The 18,599-nt window shown below is 41.3% G+C and overlaps 1 protein-coding gene across 1 annotated transcript in view; it reads left to right on the top strand.

The window, feature by feature from the left end:
* CDK19 (cyclin dependent kinase 19) overlaps positions 1-7,580 on the top strand; it is a 391,521-nt gene extending 383,941 nt beyond the window's left edge. The window contains exon 13 of the mRNA XM_030199212.1: positions 5,651-7,580. Within this exon, the coding sequence (XP_030055072.1) occupies positions 5,651-5,773 (123 nt within the window). The 3' untranslated portion in view covers positions 5,774-7,580. The remainder of the gene's footprint in view (positions 1-5,650) is intronic.
* The last annotated feature ends 11,019 nt before the right edge of the window (positions 7,581-18,599 follow it).

The following is an 18,599-nucleotide window of genomic DNA, read 5'->3' as shown; positions in this document are numbered from 1 at the left end:
CGTTCCCTCCGCTCTCTGAATGATCATCGTCTGGTTCTTCCTAACCCTTAACAGGCTATTCTGCAGTCAACCAGATGCCATGCTTTTTTTCTTCACAGTCCTAGCCCTTTGGAATTCTATGCCCTTAACCCTTCGTGCTGAATCCTCCTTAAACCAGTTCAAAATTGACCTCAAAACTTAGCTTTTCAAATGTGCCTTTTCCCCAGATTGAGAGTTTGTTCTCTGTGATTCACAAGGAATTTTGCTTTACCTTTCTATGCTGTCTTTAACTCTATTTCTTGCTTTGTACTTCCTCTCTTGTATGTATTTGTATCCCTTTCCTGTTTGATATTGTAGTTCCTTTCTACTCTTCATATTTTTGTAATTTTAGTTTTTGTACACCGCCTTGGTCGGCCTGTCAGTAAAGGTGGTATAGTAAGAAAGTAAAATGAAATGAAATTTACCTTTGGTAAAACCATGGTGTCTTAGATCTTGTAATCTATCGGATTCCAGGAAATTCACTATCATTTCCTTCAGTAATGCTTTCATTACTTTCCCAATAACCAAAGTGAGGCTCCCACTAGGTGCTGTGGAGGACTTGCAGCCCTTCTGCATATCCTCACAGCTGTATCTGGGATGATTCCCAGGTCCACCCCGATCTTCCCAGGGCCCTCGCTCCAGGTGCCCAGGGTTTCCAGGTGCTTTTTGGCTAGGATCAGGCGACCCTCAGTTAGTGTATCTGGGTTTAAAAAAAGGTCTGGACAAATTCCTGGAGGAAAAGTCCATAGTCTGCTATTGAGGCATACATGGGAAGCAACTGCTTGCCCTGGGATTTGTAGTATGGAGTGTTGCCACTATTTGGGTTTCTGCTAGGTATTTGTGACCTGGCTTGGCCACTGTTTGGAAAACAGGATACTGGGCTAGATGGACCATTGGTCTGACCCAGTATGGCTACTCTTATGTTCTTACTAGTAAAAAAAGGCCCGTTTCTGTTTTAAAGGAAACGGGCGCTAGCAAGGTTTTCCTGGGAATGTGTATGCTTGAGTGAGTGTGTGTGAGAGTGACTGTGTGAGAGAGAGTGAATGTGCGAGTGTGTGTGTGACAGAGAGAGAGTGAGACTGAGTGTGTGTATGAGAGTATGTGCCAGGGTCCACCCTCCCTCCCAGTTCCAGGGCCATCATCCCCCCCCCCCCCCGGGCCTGTCTCCCAGTTGTAGGGAGGTCCCCCTCCCTCCCTCCCTCCCTCCCTTTTTCCCAGTTGCAGGGTCCCCCCTCCGTCCCTTCCTCCCTTCCTTCCTTCCTTCCTCCCTGTTTCCCCGTTGCAGGGTCCTCCCTGTTTCCCCCCCCCCTGCCCCCCCTCCCAGTTGCAGGGTCTCTCTGTCTACCCCCTCATTTTGTCCTTGACATTTTAAGGCACTGTCTATCAACAATCTTAAAACGACAATGTGCAGTAGCAGCTCCTAGGTTTGCTTGTTTTTGAGTGTATGCCAATGAGGGCTGCATAGGGGAGTGGAAACAGAGATTAACCAATGGGCTTCCTTGCTTACCGTAGACTTGCTATGCTGTCTTCCACTCCTGTCTATTAGACGTCCTGCAGCATCTCATAGGTTTGCTTGCTTTGTTGTGAGTGAACTGGGATGACGGATGCGCTGGAGTCGGACCCGCTGATCTTTCCCTCCCCCCTCTTCCGAGTGGACCCCGACCCCTGCTCTGATCCCTCACCCACCTGCTCCACATTGGACAGTCGGCGCAGCCTCTCACTTGCCGTCTCGCCGCCCTCCCTCTTCGTCCTCTCAGACAGTCCGAATCTGGACTTGGAGAGGGAGGGCGGCGGCGGTTTTTTGAGGGCGGTTAGTGTGCGCGTGTGGTTCGGGAGGTTGGCAGCCAGTCTGGTGCGATTCCTAGGCATGGGGAGGAGTAGGGAAACACGCCCCTGGCTGCTACTCCTCCCCCTGCCTGGGTCGCTGTTTGCTGCTGCCTACTCCTCCCCCTAGCTGTTACTCCTCCCCCTGCCTGGGTCGCTGTTTGCTGCTGACGTCACTTTGATCTACTTCATGAAGCAGACCACCTCCAGTGGAAGCCACGGTCCCAGGCAGCCTCAGAACGTTGGCGGTGAGAATTATTATATAGGATGGCTCCAGAACCAAATTGTTCTCATCCAAACCGACAACCAGGTTATGATGTTCTAAGCAGTGGAGTACAGATTACTACCCCTTGTGTCAGGAAGCAGTTGGCATGTGGTAGTGGATTCTAGGTTAGTTCCCACCTGGACAGTTCCCAGTCACCAATTCCCATCTGGAAAATTGCCACCAGGACAATTACCACCTAACCAATTCCCACTGTTCCATGGAGGACAATTCCCACCCTTAACAATCATGAAGCATCACAGTCTAAAATTTACCTTCTTCCCTTTCCCCTTCCACACCCCCTGATACATTAACATGCCAGAACACACCAAAAACACAGATTTACAAACATACCATATATAGAAATTAAAAATACAATTTAATCCCACCCTCGCCCACCTGATTCACCTACAAACCAAGCTTTTTCCTCGCCCACCTGATTCACTTACAACCTAAGCTTTTTCCTTGATTCACCTACAAAACAACCTTTTTTTTACCCACTCCCGCTCAATTCCACACCCACTAACTTTATCAGTTCCCCAACATACACCAGTTCCCATCAGAAACCAATCCCAGAAAATTACTTTTGAATCACATTAGATTCCATTACAAAACAGACTTTTTTTACAGAAACCTTCCTGCCTCTGAGCGACTGATAAAACTTCACTTCCACCTGATGCCACACCACATATCGCCTCTACTTATGGGAATACAGACGCTTAGCCCGTCATTGACTCAAAGAGCTTCACTTCCACCTGATATATATAGATATTCATGGAGAAGTCAAAATTTTCCAGGTTATAATGTTTTTGCAGCAGTCACTACAGATATTTTAATATGATATTTGCTGTTCGTTAGTTACATAATTCTTTCTAGTATCCTATTATAAAACCTGGCATAAAACTCAATGAGGAACATTTTCCTCATACATGCATATTCCGTTTGTAAAATGGGGCATAGGTGTGTACATTTTAGTCTCACCTGAGTCACACCCACTCCCCACTCTACGCATCCTTGAAATCTCTGTGTGGTGTGGATATGCATGTGTTGAAGTGGCTTTCTGGAATTGGTATTTACATATCTATGTGCTATACATATGTGAATGCCACAGATTACAGTTGGATATGTTTCTAAAATAATGGCCTTAATTACTCACCTTGCCATATCCGTGCTCAAGGAGGTACACAAGTTATTTCTCTGCCCATAACATAGTAACATAGTAGATGACAGCATAGAAAGACCTGCATGGTCCATCCAGTCTGCCCAACATGATAAACTCATATGTGCTACTTTTTGTGTATACCTGACCTTGATTTGTATCTTCCATTTTACGGTCACAGACCATAGAAGTCTGCCCAGCACTAGCCCCAACTCCCACTACCGGTGCTGCCACCCAATCTCCGCTAAGCTTCTGAGGATCCATTCCTTCTGAACAGGATTCCTTTATGTTTATCCCACGCATGTTTGAATTCCGTTACCGTTTTCATCTCCACCACCTCCCATGGGAGGGCATTCCAAGCATCCACCACCCTCTCCGTGAAAAAATACTTCCTGACATTTTTCTTGAGTCTGCCCCCCTTCAATCTCATTTCATGCCCTCTCGTTCTACCGCCTTCCCATCTCCGGAAAAGGTTCGTTTGCGGATTAATACCTTTCAAATATTTGAACGTCTGTATCATATCACCCGTTTCTCCTTTCCTCCAGGGTATACATGTTCAGATCAGCTTACAATTTAAGTTTGTACTTGAGGTAATGGAGTGTTAAGCAACTTAGGTTCACAAAACAGATAGAAAACAGAAGGAACCCATAGACTACAAACATAACAAAAAAAACAAAAAAAACCAAGAATCCACAAGAAAGCTTTTTTTTTTTTAGCAACTTGTCAGAGGTCACAAGAAGCAGTGAAGTTTGACCCCTGACTGTAACTGTAAGACTACTCCTCCATTAGCTCAGAATTCTTAAGGTCTAGTTAGTGAAATGTGAAATATGTGAAGACCTTTAACTGTGTATTTCAAATAGCTGATTAATTAGTCTCTCAGAGCGGATTTGTGAACAGCATGCATTAGTTTCAATATATTCAGACTGCTCAAGCCTGTGAACATTGCAGTCAGTTTACAATGGGAAACCAAACCAGCCCTGTTGTTTCTCTTTCAAAATTAGCAGCTGCTAATACATGCAGTAAGAGCAATAGTACAGGTGGTGAAGTGGAACAAAATGGCATGCGTAAGTTTTATGTCCCTCCCCACATAGGTGACCTCTCTTAACCTGGCAATAAATACAGACATTCTGTGGAAGTCATGTGTCCCTATACCTGGGCAGAGGAGGATAACATTTAGATACTAGATGCTTTTGCAGATGTCCTTTCCGATGACAGTGCCTCATCCTTGAATGACTAATTTTTATCTCATTACTTGCAAGAACTTGCAATCTGAAGAGCCCCATGAGGGAGAGATATCAGACCATTTTCTCTCAGTCCCATCTCTAATGACATTAATAGACAATTATTTTGGGAGTCTACTTAAATGCAAACAGTGTCAATGAATGCAATAGATGAACATAGAGCATTAGGCATTGATAGAAGCTGACATGGGAAATAAATTATTCAGGCTTACTTTTGGAATGATGAGTGTATCTTTGGTAGACACAAAAGACACTTTTCTACATGGAGTTCAAATCATGTAAAATTCTGTTAGTGGCAAATACCTGGTTACCTTGTCCTTGGTAGCACAATGCAAAGTTATGAATACATCAGTATGGCTTATTTCCTTATCTGCAAATTATTATTATTATTATTTATTGCACTTGTAGCCCACATTTTCCCACCTATTTATTTGCAGGCTCAATGTGGCTTACAAAAACCTGTAATGGCTTCACCATTTTAGGGAACAGAAGTACATTTGGTGGTACAGAGATATAATAATAACAAGGTTAGCAGTCGATCTACTCAAGCAGTTATAGAGAGAAAACGGTCAAGTGAGGGAAGGGTGTTGATGAGTTGTAGTTAGTTATGGATTCTCGTGGTAAGCCTTGGTGAATAGATAGGTTTTCAACGATTTGCGAAAGTTTGTTATTTCTTTAATTGTTTTCACGTAGTTTGGAAGAGAGTTCCACATCTGCATGCTTTTGTAGGAAAAGCTGGACGCATGTGTTAGTTTGTATTTTAATCCTTTGCAGCTGGGGAAATGTAGATTAAGGTAAGTACGGGCAGATCTTTTGGCATTTCTGGGTGGGAGGTCCACGAGGTCAAGCATGTAAGACGGGGCGTCTCCATGAATGATTTTATGAACAATTGTGCAGATTTTGAACGTGATCCGTTCTTTAAGTGGGAGCCAGTGTAATTTCTCTCTTAGGGGTTTTGCACTTTCATATTTTGTCCTTCCAAATATAAGTCTGGCTGCGGTATTAATAATCTGTTCTTTACAGCCAGCGTAAAGTGCATTACAGTAGTCCAGGTGACTTAGTACCATTGATTGTACCACTGATGCTAATAAAAATATTCTGGCGTAGATGTGGGCATTTTCAAGCCTGTTGTGTTCTGTTTTCCAGCACTCCAGCTCACGCCTGAGTTACCAAAGCAATGTTCAGGGATCTTCGCAGTCCCAGACAGCAATGGGCTACACCACATCCTCTCAGCAGAGCTCTCAATACCACCAGTCTCACAGGTACTGATGGGCTGCTCACTTTCCACTCCCAGCTGACACACACTGAAAAGACTCCAGCAATATGAAGTTTACTATGAAAACCAAAACAAAAGAAGAACTAGCATGGAAGGATGGAAATCTTGGAAAGGACTGCTTTTATTCCTGGGTTCCTCTTCCTTTGTGTCCCACTTCTGATTTTTGTGACTCCCTTCCCTGATGCCTCCCTCTATCTTTTGTTGTGGCCATGCCAACGGTGGCTTTTGAGTTCAAGCCAGCACTTAACCTCTTTTAGCCTTAGGGTTGTGTTTCTTACCATCCCTGCCGCAGTGATGGCGGGGATCCCTAAAAGCTCTTCATTGGAACTGTAATGTTTGCAGGTAAGAGTCTCAGGCTCTGAATAGTTTTTATACTTGACTCAATGTACAGACACAGACTAAATGCACCTTTGTTTTCTGAGCACTGTCCCCTCTTGGTGGACATTTACTTTTTAATGGATGTCAAAGACAAGAAGCTTTGGAGTATTTTACTCAAATGTTTTAATCAGCCTCATTTTTAAGTTGGGTCTTCAAAGACAAAAAAAAAAAATGCACCTGTGTACTTGGCCTGTACTGATTGCAGGAGCCAGCCAGTACTTCAAAGCTCAGTCCTATTAATTCCCCAAATCCCTGAATTGTGGAAATAAATGCAGCGCTGTACCTGTGGAATAACCAATGGGATCTGGTTCTGTAACTCCAGCAGACCAAAGCATGGCAACGCACAAGCAGAAAGACCTCTTCCCCTACTCCTCGAGAGAAAAAAAGAAAGGGTGCTCAAAGCACACCATCCTCTTCTGGAGCATTAACACTGTAACATCCAAACAACGAAGAGGAAAAAGGTGGTTCTGCTTTACTGCAGCTGAGCAACAGAGATCCTGCAACAGTACTACCTATCGTAACTCTGACTGATGCTCTCATTCCTGCTTCTGCCTTGTGTATTTGAGTAGGGAAAATGGCCGAACAAACTAGCAGAAGAGAGATTTTGACAAGTAGGATTTGTTCTGTGGCAAGTTCTATCTGTTTCTTTTTGCTGTACTGAACACCTGTTAATAACATTTTTATTATATTGAAGCATTTCTCTTTCTGCTAAGATTTAAAACTTCTGATTGTGCCCAGGAACTGCTGGAAAATAAGATGATGCCTAGATACTCCCATATAAACCCTCTATTAGTCCGAGCTTTCTCAGTCCAAATGATACTTAGTAACAGGATACTCTCATGTAAATCCACTATTAATCTGAGCTTTCTTAGTCCAAGTGACACTTAGTAATGGGATATTCCCATATAAACCTATTATTAATCTGAGCTTTCTCAGTCCAAGATCGTATATACTGTTGGGATACTCCGATATAAACCCTCTATTAATCTGAGCTTTCTCAGTCCAAAAGACACTTAGTAATGGGATATGACCATATAAACCCACTATTAATCATGAGTTTTCTCAGTCCAAGATGACATTTATTTATGGGATACTCCCATATAAACCTACTATTAATCTGATATTTCCTCAATCCAAGATGACACTTAGTATTGGGATACTCCCATATAAATGCACTATGAAATCTGTGCTTTCTCAGTTCAACTGACACTTGGTAATGGGATTCTCCCATGTAAATCCACTGTTAACCTGAGCTTTCTTCAAGCTCTCAAGTTGTTGGAATCACAGTGGAGTGTTTACTTGCTTTGAGCCTTGATTTGCAAGTACCTGGGAATTTTGTCTTATATTCCTTCTCAACTTACTTTAGTATTTCAAGGAGAGTTATCTGTTAAGGGAAAGGGAAATGGGACTTGATATACTGCCTTTCTGAGGTTTTGCAACTACATTCAAAGCGGTTTACATTTATTCAGGTACTTATTTTGTACCAGGGGCAATGGAGGGTTAAGTGACTTGCCCATAGTCAAAAGGAGCTGCAGTGGGAATCAAACTCAGTTCCCCAGGATCAAAGTCCACTGCACTAACCACTAGGCTACTCCTCCACTCCTAGGCTGGGGTCTGTGCACCAGTGTTCCATGGGCCCTAAATCGAAACACTAGGTGTCATCACTTAGCAGTGACTTTGAGATCCTTCACTAAAAGGTTGAGAATGCTGTTTTGGCAGCATCTCCAGCCTCGTCTGACCCTGGGGAGCAGAAAACCAATCAAATCTAAGTCCTCCATTTGATAATATGCAGCATTATTTCTGAACTGCTGGGTTGGTCCCAACACACAGTGTATAGTTTTTGCATTTCAGAATGAGTTCTTGGTATGATAAATGTAGACAGAGAGCTACCAATTACAGTGCAAGCCAGTCCCTTAGCTTGAGAAGTGAATCATTAAATCTTTTAATTCCAGGTCTTAATGATTCTGACCTAAAGCTCTCTGGATTTTCAGAATTTTATTTCATTTTGCTGTAGTTTTCTTTTTGTTTGTTTTTTGGGGTTTTTTTGCCGTAGGTTCTGAGTTAACACTTTACTTCATTAGCTGTTGCATACCAGCTTTGTGTGAATCTAGAATGTCACTTTGCAACCTGGTTCTATCCTACTCCCTGCACCTCCTCCAGCTTTGTAGCAGTTTTCCTTCAATTTGCATCATCTGTGTTTGAGTGGTGAGTTTCAGATACATAATGCAGTGCAGGTACCCTGCAGTGACGTACATCAAATATCTTTTCCAGGTTTATCTGTTCATAATGTTATACACTCTCCAGTATTGTTTATAGAGTGAGTTCTGGAGAATCTAAGGTGTATGGATGTACCTCACTCCTTTAGAGATCTTGTGTACTTGTCCCAAGCTCTCTTCAATTCAGATATTGTTTTTATCTCTACCGCTTCTACTGGGAGGCCATTGCACAAATTCACTACCCTTTCTCTGAAGAAGTATTTTCTCAGGTTACTTCTGAGTCTTTCCCCTTTCACTTTCTTCCAATGCCCCTTCATTCCAGAGCTTCCTTTCAATTGAAAGAGAATTACTTCCTGTTCATTTATGCCGTGTAGATATTTAAAGGTCAATATCAATATTCTTCTTAATTAACCACTGTTTCCCAGTTAAGGTTCAGCGCAGTGTACAAAGAGAATTCAAAATACACAGTATAGTGTGCAAATTACACATAAAATCAAACAATAAAAACAAATTCAGTCATTAAAAATCAATATCGTAAAGTTTAAAAACATCTAGACCATAGTAACATAGTAGATGACGGCAGAAAAAGACCTGCACGGTCCATCCAGTCTGCCCAACAAGACAACTCATATTTGCTGCTTTTTGTGTATACCCTACTTTGATTTGTACCTGTGCTCTTCAGGGCACAGACCGTATAAGTCTGCCCCGCACTATCCCGGCCTCCCAACCACCAGTCCCGCTTCCCACCACCGGCTCTGGCACAGACCGTATAAGTCTGCCCAGTCCTATCCCCGCCTCCCAACCACCAGCCCCGCCTCCCGATCTTGACTAAGCTCCTGAGGATCCATTCCTTCGGCACAGGATTCCTTTATGCTTATCCCACGCATGTTTGAATTCCGTTACCGTTTTCATTTCCACCACCTCCCGCGGGAGGGCATTCCAAGCATCCACTACTCACTCCGTGAAAAAATACTTCCTGACATTTTTCTTGAGTCTGCCCCCCTTCAGTCTCATTTCATGTCCTCTCGTTCTACCACCTTCCCATCTCCGGAAAAGGTTCGTTTGCGGATTAATACCTTTCAAATATTTGAACGTCTGTATCATATCACCCCTGTTTCTCCTTTCCTCCAGAGTATACATGCTTAGTTCAGCAAGTCTCTCCTCATACGTCTTGTAACGCAAATCCCATACCATTCTCGTAGCTTTTCTTTGCACCGCTTCAATTCTTTTTACATCCTTAACAAGATACGGCCTCCAAAACTGAACACAATACTCCATGATCATTGTCTATCAAGCAAAAATGTTTTAAGCTTTTTCAGAAATATTGGATAGCTTTATTCTAATCTTAGTGAGAGAGGAAAAGAATTCCAAAGAGAAACACCACTAATTGAAAAGTAGGGCTCTATCATATCTCCCGCCTTTCTTCCAAAGTATACAAATTGAGCTCTCTAAAGCTATCCCCATACGCTTTATGATGAAGATCACTGACCATTTTAGTAGCCACCCTCTGGACCGACTCCATCCTGATGAAGCCTGGAATGAAATGCACATGTACAGAGGCCATTTATCTACATACACTTTAATCATTGTTAATTTTTTTTTTAAACAGAACTGGACTGAGCTTTCAGTAGAAGTAGAGTCATTTGTATTTATTGTCCAATTCCAGTAATTGGAATGGGTAACCTCCCAGGAATGTACAACATGTACATTAAATCTCCTTGTTAGAGCCTGGGACTAACCATCTGTAATATGTTTCTCAGCACACCAGGATAAGATGCTCCAATGAAATTTTATTAAGACCCTTATTAAAATTTCATTGGAGCATCTTATCCTGGTGTGGTGACTGATCACTTGGAATTGGTTCCTTTCCACCCCGTTACTGCTGTGTTCTGTCCTTGTGGAGAGTGTGAACCTCATTTGTCTTTTCGTATGTTTCTCAGCCTCAGCTAAGTGTGGTTCGTAGACTCATTTTTCACTCAGTGGTTCACTAGGACAGTAACCAGATAAAATACTATTTGTTGAAGTTTTATTTTAGGCAAGGAACCAACAGGGTCCCACAACGTTTTTATTTTTTTCCTGTATACATAGCAATTGATTCACGTATGTTCTGCTCTTGTGTGTGCTCTGCATGGAAGGACCTTTTACTCTTCCAATTGAACTGGTCAGGTTGTGCAATGGTTTTGCATGCAACAGATATGCAAAGACAGAACAGGTTTGAATTGGTTCCCGGTGAGGTGAAAAGCATGGCATGGCATTATGTTTGTAGAAAAAGCATTTACACCATGTCATGAATGTGGCTGACTGGTTCTGAGATCTTTTCTTAAAGAACAAGCTTGGTATGCTGTATATCCAAGCAAATGAATAGTTAGAGTTGGATTTGGGCTGTTTTACTTATCTGTGGCCTCTCCTAACCTGATGCAAATCAGTGTCAGTACTGTAGAGCAGGAACGGTGTGCACCAGTACTCAAGTGCCCCTAGAATCTCCTTCTCAGGTTAATCATAAAATGCAGCCCAAATGTGGCCAAATAAATCTCATGAATAATCAGCTGGAAAATCATACATGTTTTTTTGGCATTCAAGGCCCAGTCTGCAGTTATAGAATCTTGAAAAAACATTCATCGGATATATCAGAGCTTCACCTTGAGTGGAACTGGGGCCACCAACATGACTCTTGTGGAATGATAAAGAGATGCAGATTCCTCCTGAACCAAATTTGACCAGCTCACTAGAATAACTGATCTGGTTGTGAAAAGCAAATTCTTCTTAGTGACTCGTGTACAAGTTGACAGTTATAAGGCATCTCATTCCACGTTGCAGTAATACCTGAGATATATTATCACACTCGATCTGACACTCTTACGTGTTCCAGGAGCCGATGAATATAGTGAGAAAAGCAGATTTTCAACAGCGATTTGACTATTACAAAGCAACTTTGCACACTAGGCTGTTTTCTCATTGTAACATTTTGACCCATTTTGTGCATCAGGGATAAATAAAACATGCCAGTCTTCTGGGTTATATTTAAATCTGAGTCATTGAATGCAAGTTTATCATAGGCAACACCTTCCTGCCCAGATCAATAGTTGGCAGGGTAATTACATAAAATATATTTGTTTGTTGGTGGGTCCAGGTGGGGGGACCAGTATTCACTGGGGAGGGCTTGCCAAAGATAATCCACATTCTTCATACTCCACTGGCACACAGTAATTCAGTCCAAGCCAGAACTGAGTTTCTGAACTAAAGGGTTTGTTTAAAACCAGAGTCTAATAGCAAAACTACAAGCAGAAGCAGAAAGAAAAAAATAGCATAAGCACTTAGTCTCATATTGGTTTCTTCAGGACTCTCGACTCCTGTGAAACTCCTCTTTATATCTTTTACTCCTGGTACACTTTCAGAGTTAGTTTAACCCCAGGTGGGAGCATCAGTTTCTTTTTCTTCGTAGGTCCCAGGGACATCCTCTGTGTCCCTTTCAACTTCTGAGGAACAGGTTCCTCTTATTTCTACAGTTTCTACAAATACTTCACTCCTTTATCCTCCTCCTTAGGTAATGAGTTGGCTCAATTTTTCCAGCTTGCACCCCAGGCAAGTGTAGAAGCCTCATTAACCTTGTCATTACTCACCACTTCCATTTCTGTTCTCCTCCTCGTATTTTATTTATTTATTTTTTTATTACATTTGTACCCCGCGCTTTCCCACTCATGGCAGGCTCAATGTGGCTTACATGGGGCAATGGAGGGTTAAGTGACTTGCCCAGAGTCACAAGGAGCTGCCTGTGCCGGGAATCGAACTCAGTTCCCCAGGACCAAAGTCCACCACCCTAACCACTAGGCCACCTCCACTCCGTACAATGACTGGGCTAGCCAAAGACCTTCCTCCCCATACTGTAGTATAATGGTGGGTAAAGAAGGAGCCAAAAAAAATTTTCCCAGACAAGGCTGGGGTTTATATAAATCAGTTTACTTCCAAAAGTGGTCTCCCCTTGTTTTGGATTTGTGAGAGTATTTACAAGTCAAAGTCCAGTATGAGCCACTAGAGGTTTCTTCCATCCCAACAGAGCAAAACCTTAAAGGTCTCTACACATATATATTAATTGGGCTACCCAGAAAAACACTCATACTTCTTAAGGACTGTAGTTGACATCAATTTTATGATAGTGTCCTGAGCTGCTTGGTCCAATATTACAGTAGTGCTGCCATTTACTTGACAGCTCACTAATGTAGCCTCTAATGGTAGCCATTACACTGATACTTCCATGATATACCTTTGCTAAATGTGATCTTTGGGTAGCTGATGTATACAGTGCCTTAATGACTGTTGCTGCTTAAGTTCGGACTGAAATTTCTTTTTGCCCACTCAGGTTATTGTCCATCAAAATGTCTGGAGTGAGTTCTTCCAGTATCTGAGGACTTTAGTTCCAGAATGAATCACAGAGAAAAGAGTTTTGTTTGGTAAAATCTCTAGATCTGTCTTATCTTCCCATTTTCCCTCTTACTTGAATGTCACAGATCCTTGGCTTTACCTTCTCTTCCCCGTTGCTAAATATCCTCTGTTTTTGTGTGGACTCATTACCGTATTTGGGCCTACACATCCACTGGAATATATTTCCTTGTATCCACCATCCTTTCCCTGAAGAAACGTTTCTTTTGTTATTCCTCAGTTTGAGTACCAGAAAAAAAAGAGATCGACTTGGGTATGCTTCATGTGGGCACTTAATCCAAATTAAAAGAAACAAAAAATCCTAACAAGAACTCTAATAGTTCTGCTGTTTCTTGCTGCAGATCTTTGTTTCTTTTCATTTTCAAGTATACCATTTGTAGTCTCATCTCATGACCCTTTGTTGGACTAAAAGTAAACATTTCACAACAGAATTTTTCTTCCTAGCCCATTACTTATTGTTCTACGATGCTTAAGTATCTTTCATATTTGCCCTTATTCTTCTCGCGGGTATATATATTTACATCCTGAAGTCTCACCTCATAGTTTTTTCTTATGGTAGAAGCCCTGTCTGCCCCATTTTGGGAGCCTTCCTCTGCCGTGCTGGGTCAGACTAAAGGTCTGTTGATCCCAACATCTTGTCTCTAAAAGTAGCCAGTTTGGAACATAGGAATTCCTCAGCAGAACCCAAAGAATAGATCCGTTCCTTGCAGCTCATTCCCAGTGATCAGTGGTAGCTTTCCCTAGTCTACGTGCCTGTTAATTGTTATGGACTTTTCCTCTAGAAAGTTATCCAAAACCATTGTAAATCCAGCTGTGTTAGATGTCTTTTATCCATATCATTTGGAATTAATTCCGCTGCTTGTTGAATGAAAAATTGCTTTTTCCACTATGTGTTAAATATGCTACCTGGAACTTTCTTGGCGTGTCCCCTAGACTTTGTGCTATTTGAATAACTGCTCCCTATTTTCCTGTTCCACCTCACTCATTAGTTTCCAAACCTCTTTCATATCCCCTCCCAAGATGAAGAGCTCTACCTTTCTTCATAAAGGAGGTGTTCCGTCCATTTTACCATTTTGGTCATCCTTCTCTGTACCTTTTCCAATTCCTCTTTTTCTTACTTGAGATAGGACGTCCAGAAGTACATATGATGCTCTAGGTTTTGTCACACCATGGATATATACAGAGACATGCCATTTTTCATTTTATTCTCCATTCCTTTCCAAATAATGCCTAATATTCTGTTTCCATTTTTAAGTGATAAGATCATAAGCAGTGCCATACTGGAACAGACCAAAGGTCCATCAAGCCCAGTATCCTGTTTCCAACAGTGGCCAATCCAGGTCTCAAGTACCTGGCAAGATTTCAAAATAGTACAATACATTTTATGCTGCTTGTCCTAGAAATGAGTGGATTTTCACAAGTCCATCTTAATAATGGCTTATGGACTTTTCTTTTAGGAAATGGTCCAAACCTTTTTTTAAATCTTGTTCATGAGGATACCGCCTAGATCCTTTTCCTGGATAGTGACTTCTAATTCAAGACATAGCATTACATACCTACATTTAAGATTGTTTTTTCGCTGTGTGCATCAACATAATTGTACACATTACGTTTCATCTCCGATTTTGATGCCATTTCCAGTCTGGCAAGATCCTTCTATAGTTGCTCATAGTCTGCTCCTATTTAAAGTACTTTGACTATTTTTGTATAATCTGCAAATTTGATCAATTCATCCATAGCTCTCTTTTTCAAATCATTAATAAATATGTTAAACAATACTGGTTCTAATACTGGTCTCTGAGGCACTCCTCTGTTTCTCTCTTTTCATTGTGGAAACTGATCATTAGTTTGCTCTTTGCTTCCTACCTTTTTACCAGTTAACTCTACTCTGTGTCCCTCCAGAGGTGATCCCCTGCAACCTGAACAATGATACAAAAGCATTATCAGTCTGGCAACTGAGAGGTCATAAGACATCGTTACCCAGATCCCTTTCCTGTTTGGTAGTTCTTCACTGTCATGCACTGTTCATTTGGATTTCTGTACCCCAAGTAGTTTGCTGTCTTTTTTATCATTCTATCTTAGCCACCACTCAAGCTTTATTAAGTTTGTCATATTTTTCTTCCCCTTGGAATGTCAACCTTCTTACTGTTAATACCGTATGCAAAGAGAGAACCCTTCACCCTACTGCTCTTTTAGAAACATTGAATAGAACCAGCCTGAAGATTGAGCCCTGGGGTATCCCACCAGGTCTCTCCTTTTCACAGAGCAGAACCAGTCTCCACACCACCCAGACATTAAAGGGTCTTGATCTGATATTCCGCCTTTCTGTAGTAAAACCAAAGCAGTTTACATTTATTATAGTGAACAGATTTGGGCTGAAAGTCTCCTTTATACCCAGAGAGACATTTCCGTATAAGAACTGATACATAAATAAAACTGTGTAAGAATTGCATTGTGAGATGGTAAAGAATTCTCAGTGTGCCCCAGTTAATTACACACCGGGGCTCATTTTCAAAAGAGAAAACAACGTCCAAAACACAGCATAAATCTGCATTTGGAATTTTTTCTCTGAAAATGTCAAAATTGGTATTTTCAAAACTAATATTTAGATGTTTTTCTATGAAGGCTCTCAGAAGTGCATTCAAATCACAATGGGACGTGTCAGGGAGTATGTTAAGGGCAGGATCTGGGTGTTCCTAGTGGACATTTTTGTGCCATAGTAGAACAAAACAAAAACATCCAGAGCTATAAGTTGGATGTTTTGGTCTAGACCTGTTTTATTAACAAATAATCTACAAAAAAAGTGTCCTTAATGACCATATGACCACTGGAGGGAATCAGGAATGACCTCCCATTACTCCTCCAGTGGTCACTAACCCTCTCCCACCCCCCTAAAATGTGATTAAAACATTACTTACCAGCTTCTATGCCATCTTCAGATGTTATACTCGGCTCCATTAGAGCAGCATAAAGGTCCCTGGAGTAGTCTAGTGGTGGGTGCAGTGCACTGCAGACAGGTGGACCCAGGCCCATACCTCCCCCTATCTGTTACACTTGTGGTGGAAACTGAGAGCCCTCCAGAACTCACCAGAACCCCACTGTACCCACATTTTAGGTGCCCCCTTCACCCATTGGAGTGGAGGAGTAGCCTAGTGGTTAGTACAGTGGACTTTGATCCTGGGGAACTGAGTTTGATTCCCACTGCAGCTCCTTGTGACTCTGGCCAAGTCACTTAACCCTCCATTGCCCCTGGTACAAAATAAGTACCTGAATATATGTAAACCACTTTGAATGTAGTTGCAAAAAACACAGAAAGGCGGTATATCAAGTCCCAGTTCTCCCCATAAGGGCTATTGTAGTAGTGGGTTTTGGGCAGTGCATTTTTTTCTAGCGAAAAAGGTGCCAGTACTCAAATGCCAGGTCACCCTTCAGGGGTGGGGTGATCACTGAGAGACCCACCCCACAATAGCTAGGCCCCCTGCAACCAGTCACAGAATTGGTGTTTAGAGCGTGAGATTTTTCATTAAAACTTGGTGACCAGGGGTCAATTTTAGCAGACAATGGAAAAGCTGCTGGTACTCAGTATCCCCTCAAAAAAAGCACTGGTTTTGGGGGGCTCAGCAGACAAGGGAGCAATGGTGTGATGTGTACCTGGGAGCATTTATGTGAAGTCCACTGCACTGCCCCCTAGGGTGTCCCATTGCTCTCCTGTGATATCTGTGTGGCCAGTCTACTAAGAATGCTGACTCTTCCTACATTCCAATGGTTTGATTTTGTGTGTTTTTCACTTGGATTTTTTTTTTTTTCAAAAACAGACCAAAAAGATAAACGCACAGAGCACAAAAACATCTAGCATATAGCCATTTGGGGGGGGGGGGGGAGCCGTTTTTCTGTTTCAAAAATGGCTATATTCCCCACTTGAATATTTTGGCAAATATTTTAGCAAAACATCCAAAGTTAGACTTAGACATCATATCGAAAATGGCCCTCATTGTGACCAAAGCTATGAGCTGGAAATTGCAGGACCCCCCCCCCCCCCCTCCCTTCTCCCAGTTGTTCTGCTGTCACATTTGTCATGGATAGGATTGGGAAAACTGCTTGTTTATAGGAATGCCCCGTCAAAGTGAGGATAGACAGCTGTACAGATTTGCTGAGCTATTAAAGGCAATATCTCAATTCTGAATGGATGGCATTGTATGTATCAGTATTAAATGTAGTTAATATTTATTATTCCAATATACTTTCTAGATATTTGTTATCACCCTAATTGTAGAATTTTGGTAAAACCAACTCTCAGTTCTTAGTAAAGTTATTTTCTTTTGCTCTTCCTGGTTTTTTACAACTACCTGGTTACTGGAAAGTTGAACTGCTTCACCATTGAATTTTGAATACTGTGCTTCTGCAGTGTCAGTTCATCTGTTTAGCCAATACATAGATCTTCAAACATCCTTAACTTCTCAGGTTAAGAAGTCTTTGTTATTGAAGCTACTGTACTCATTCTGGTTATTATGATAAGAAGAGGGTAGATGTTTGGATAAAATTATTGATGTCAGAGATCTGGCCTATAAAATGTGTATCTTTTCAATCAAAAACAGGAAATAATTTCGCCTATCTATTAAGCAAGCCTTGAAGCATTTTCTGGAGGGGTAACCTTAGTGCATTCTGAATTGTTAGTTAAATGAAACTAATGTTTATGGACAGGCAAGGTAAGTACGATGATCTTTTTTCTGCTTTGCCTGGACATTTCTCTCTTGCAGGGGTTTTTCTATTACCATCATCAACCTGACACTACATTGATATTAGTTCATGTCGTGAGCTGGCTTATATAATTTATCCCTATGCAGATTTAGAAACTGACACTACAGTCTTGTCATGTCTGCCTGAATCTGTAAATGTATTGCACGCTGGTACCAAATGGTGAAAATAGGTGTAAGCCTTATCACTTGTTTTTGGAAAATCTGATCTCATCCAATATGGCTTCTGAAAGCAAGCTGCTCCTTCTTCACAGAAAAAGGAAAATGCAAGTATTGCTCTTTGCAGAGTCAGAATGGAAAAAGGACAGTTGTGGCCTGACTTGGTGAGATGACTTAAACTGCGCAATGGATGAATTCTGTAAAAGTCGTGGTCAGCACTATATGCATGGCACTATTTTGGGAAGGTTAGATTGAGGGGAATAAGTATTTTTAGAAGAAAGAGGAACTGAAGTATTCTAAATTATGTAAAATATTTTATATAAAAATTATCACACTGAGTTCATGTTCTTAACCTTCAGGAAGGGTACTCAATCCCAATTAAACAGAATTGTTTTAGGTTTAAATAAAGTATTGTACATAAGGCCATATATAATCTTAAAAGTCGCTCCCCAGGAGCGGTTTGTATTGCTATATTAAACAATTTATGCACTGTTATTGCCTAAATATTTAGTGGTAAATTAACACTATTTAAGGTTTTATTTTTAAAGAAAAGCCTGTCTTGTGTAGACGCTAAAAAGTATTAAATGAATTGTGGACTGAAGGTGCCCTTTTTAATAAAAATGTAAAGAACGTTTTATATATGTAATGTAGTATACTTTTTTAAAAACTGCTCTCATGTGTTTTTCTCATGTTTATTTTCTCTGAATTTATACTGTCTTTTTTTTTTTAAGTTTCTTTTTATTTTGTGCATGTTTTTGTACTTTCCTGATAATTTACTGTGCATGTTTCTCATCCTGCCATAGAGGTTTTGTGGTCCTAGATCATGGTTTTTAAATAAAGTAAAATACCCACTAGGGAGGGTTTCAGAATCTCAC

The sequence above is a fragment of the Microcaecilia unicolor genome, chromosome 3, assembly GCF_901765095.1.
Source record: "Microcaecilia unicolor chromosome 3, aMicUni1.1, whole genome shotgun sequence".
Classification (NCBI taxonomy): Eukaryota; Metazoa; Chordata; class Amphibia; order Gymnophiona; family Siphonopidae; genus Microcaecilia; species Microcaecilia unicolor.
This window is presented reverse-complemented; position numbering and strand designations above follow the sequence as displayed.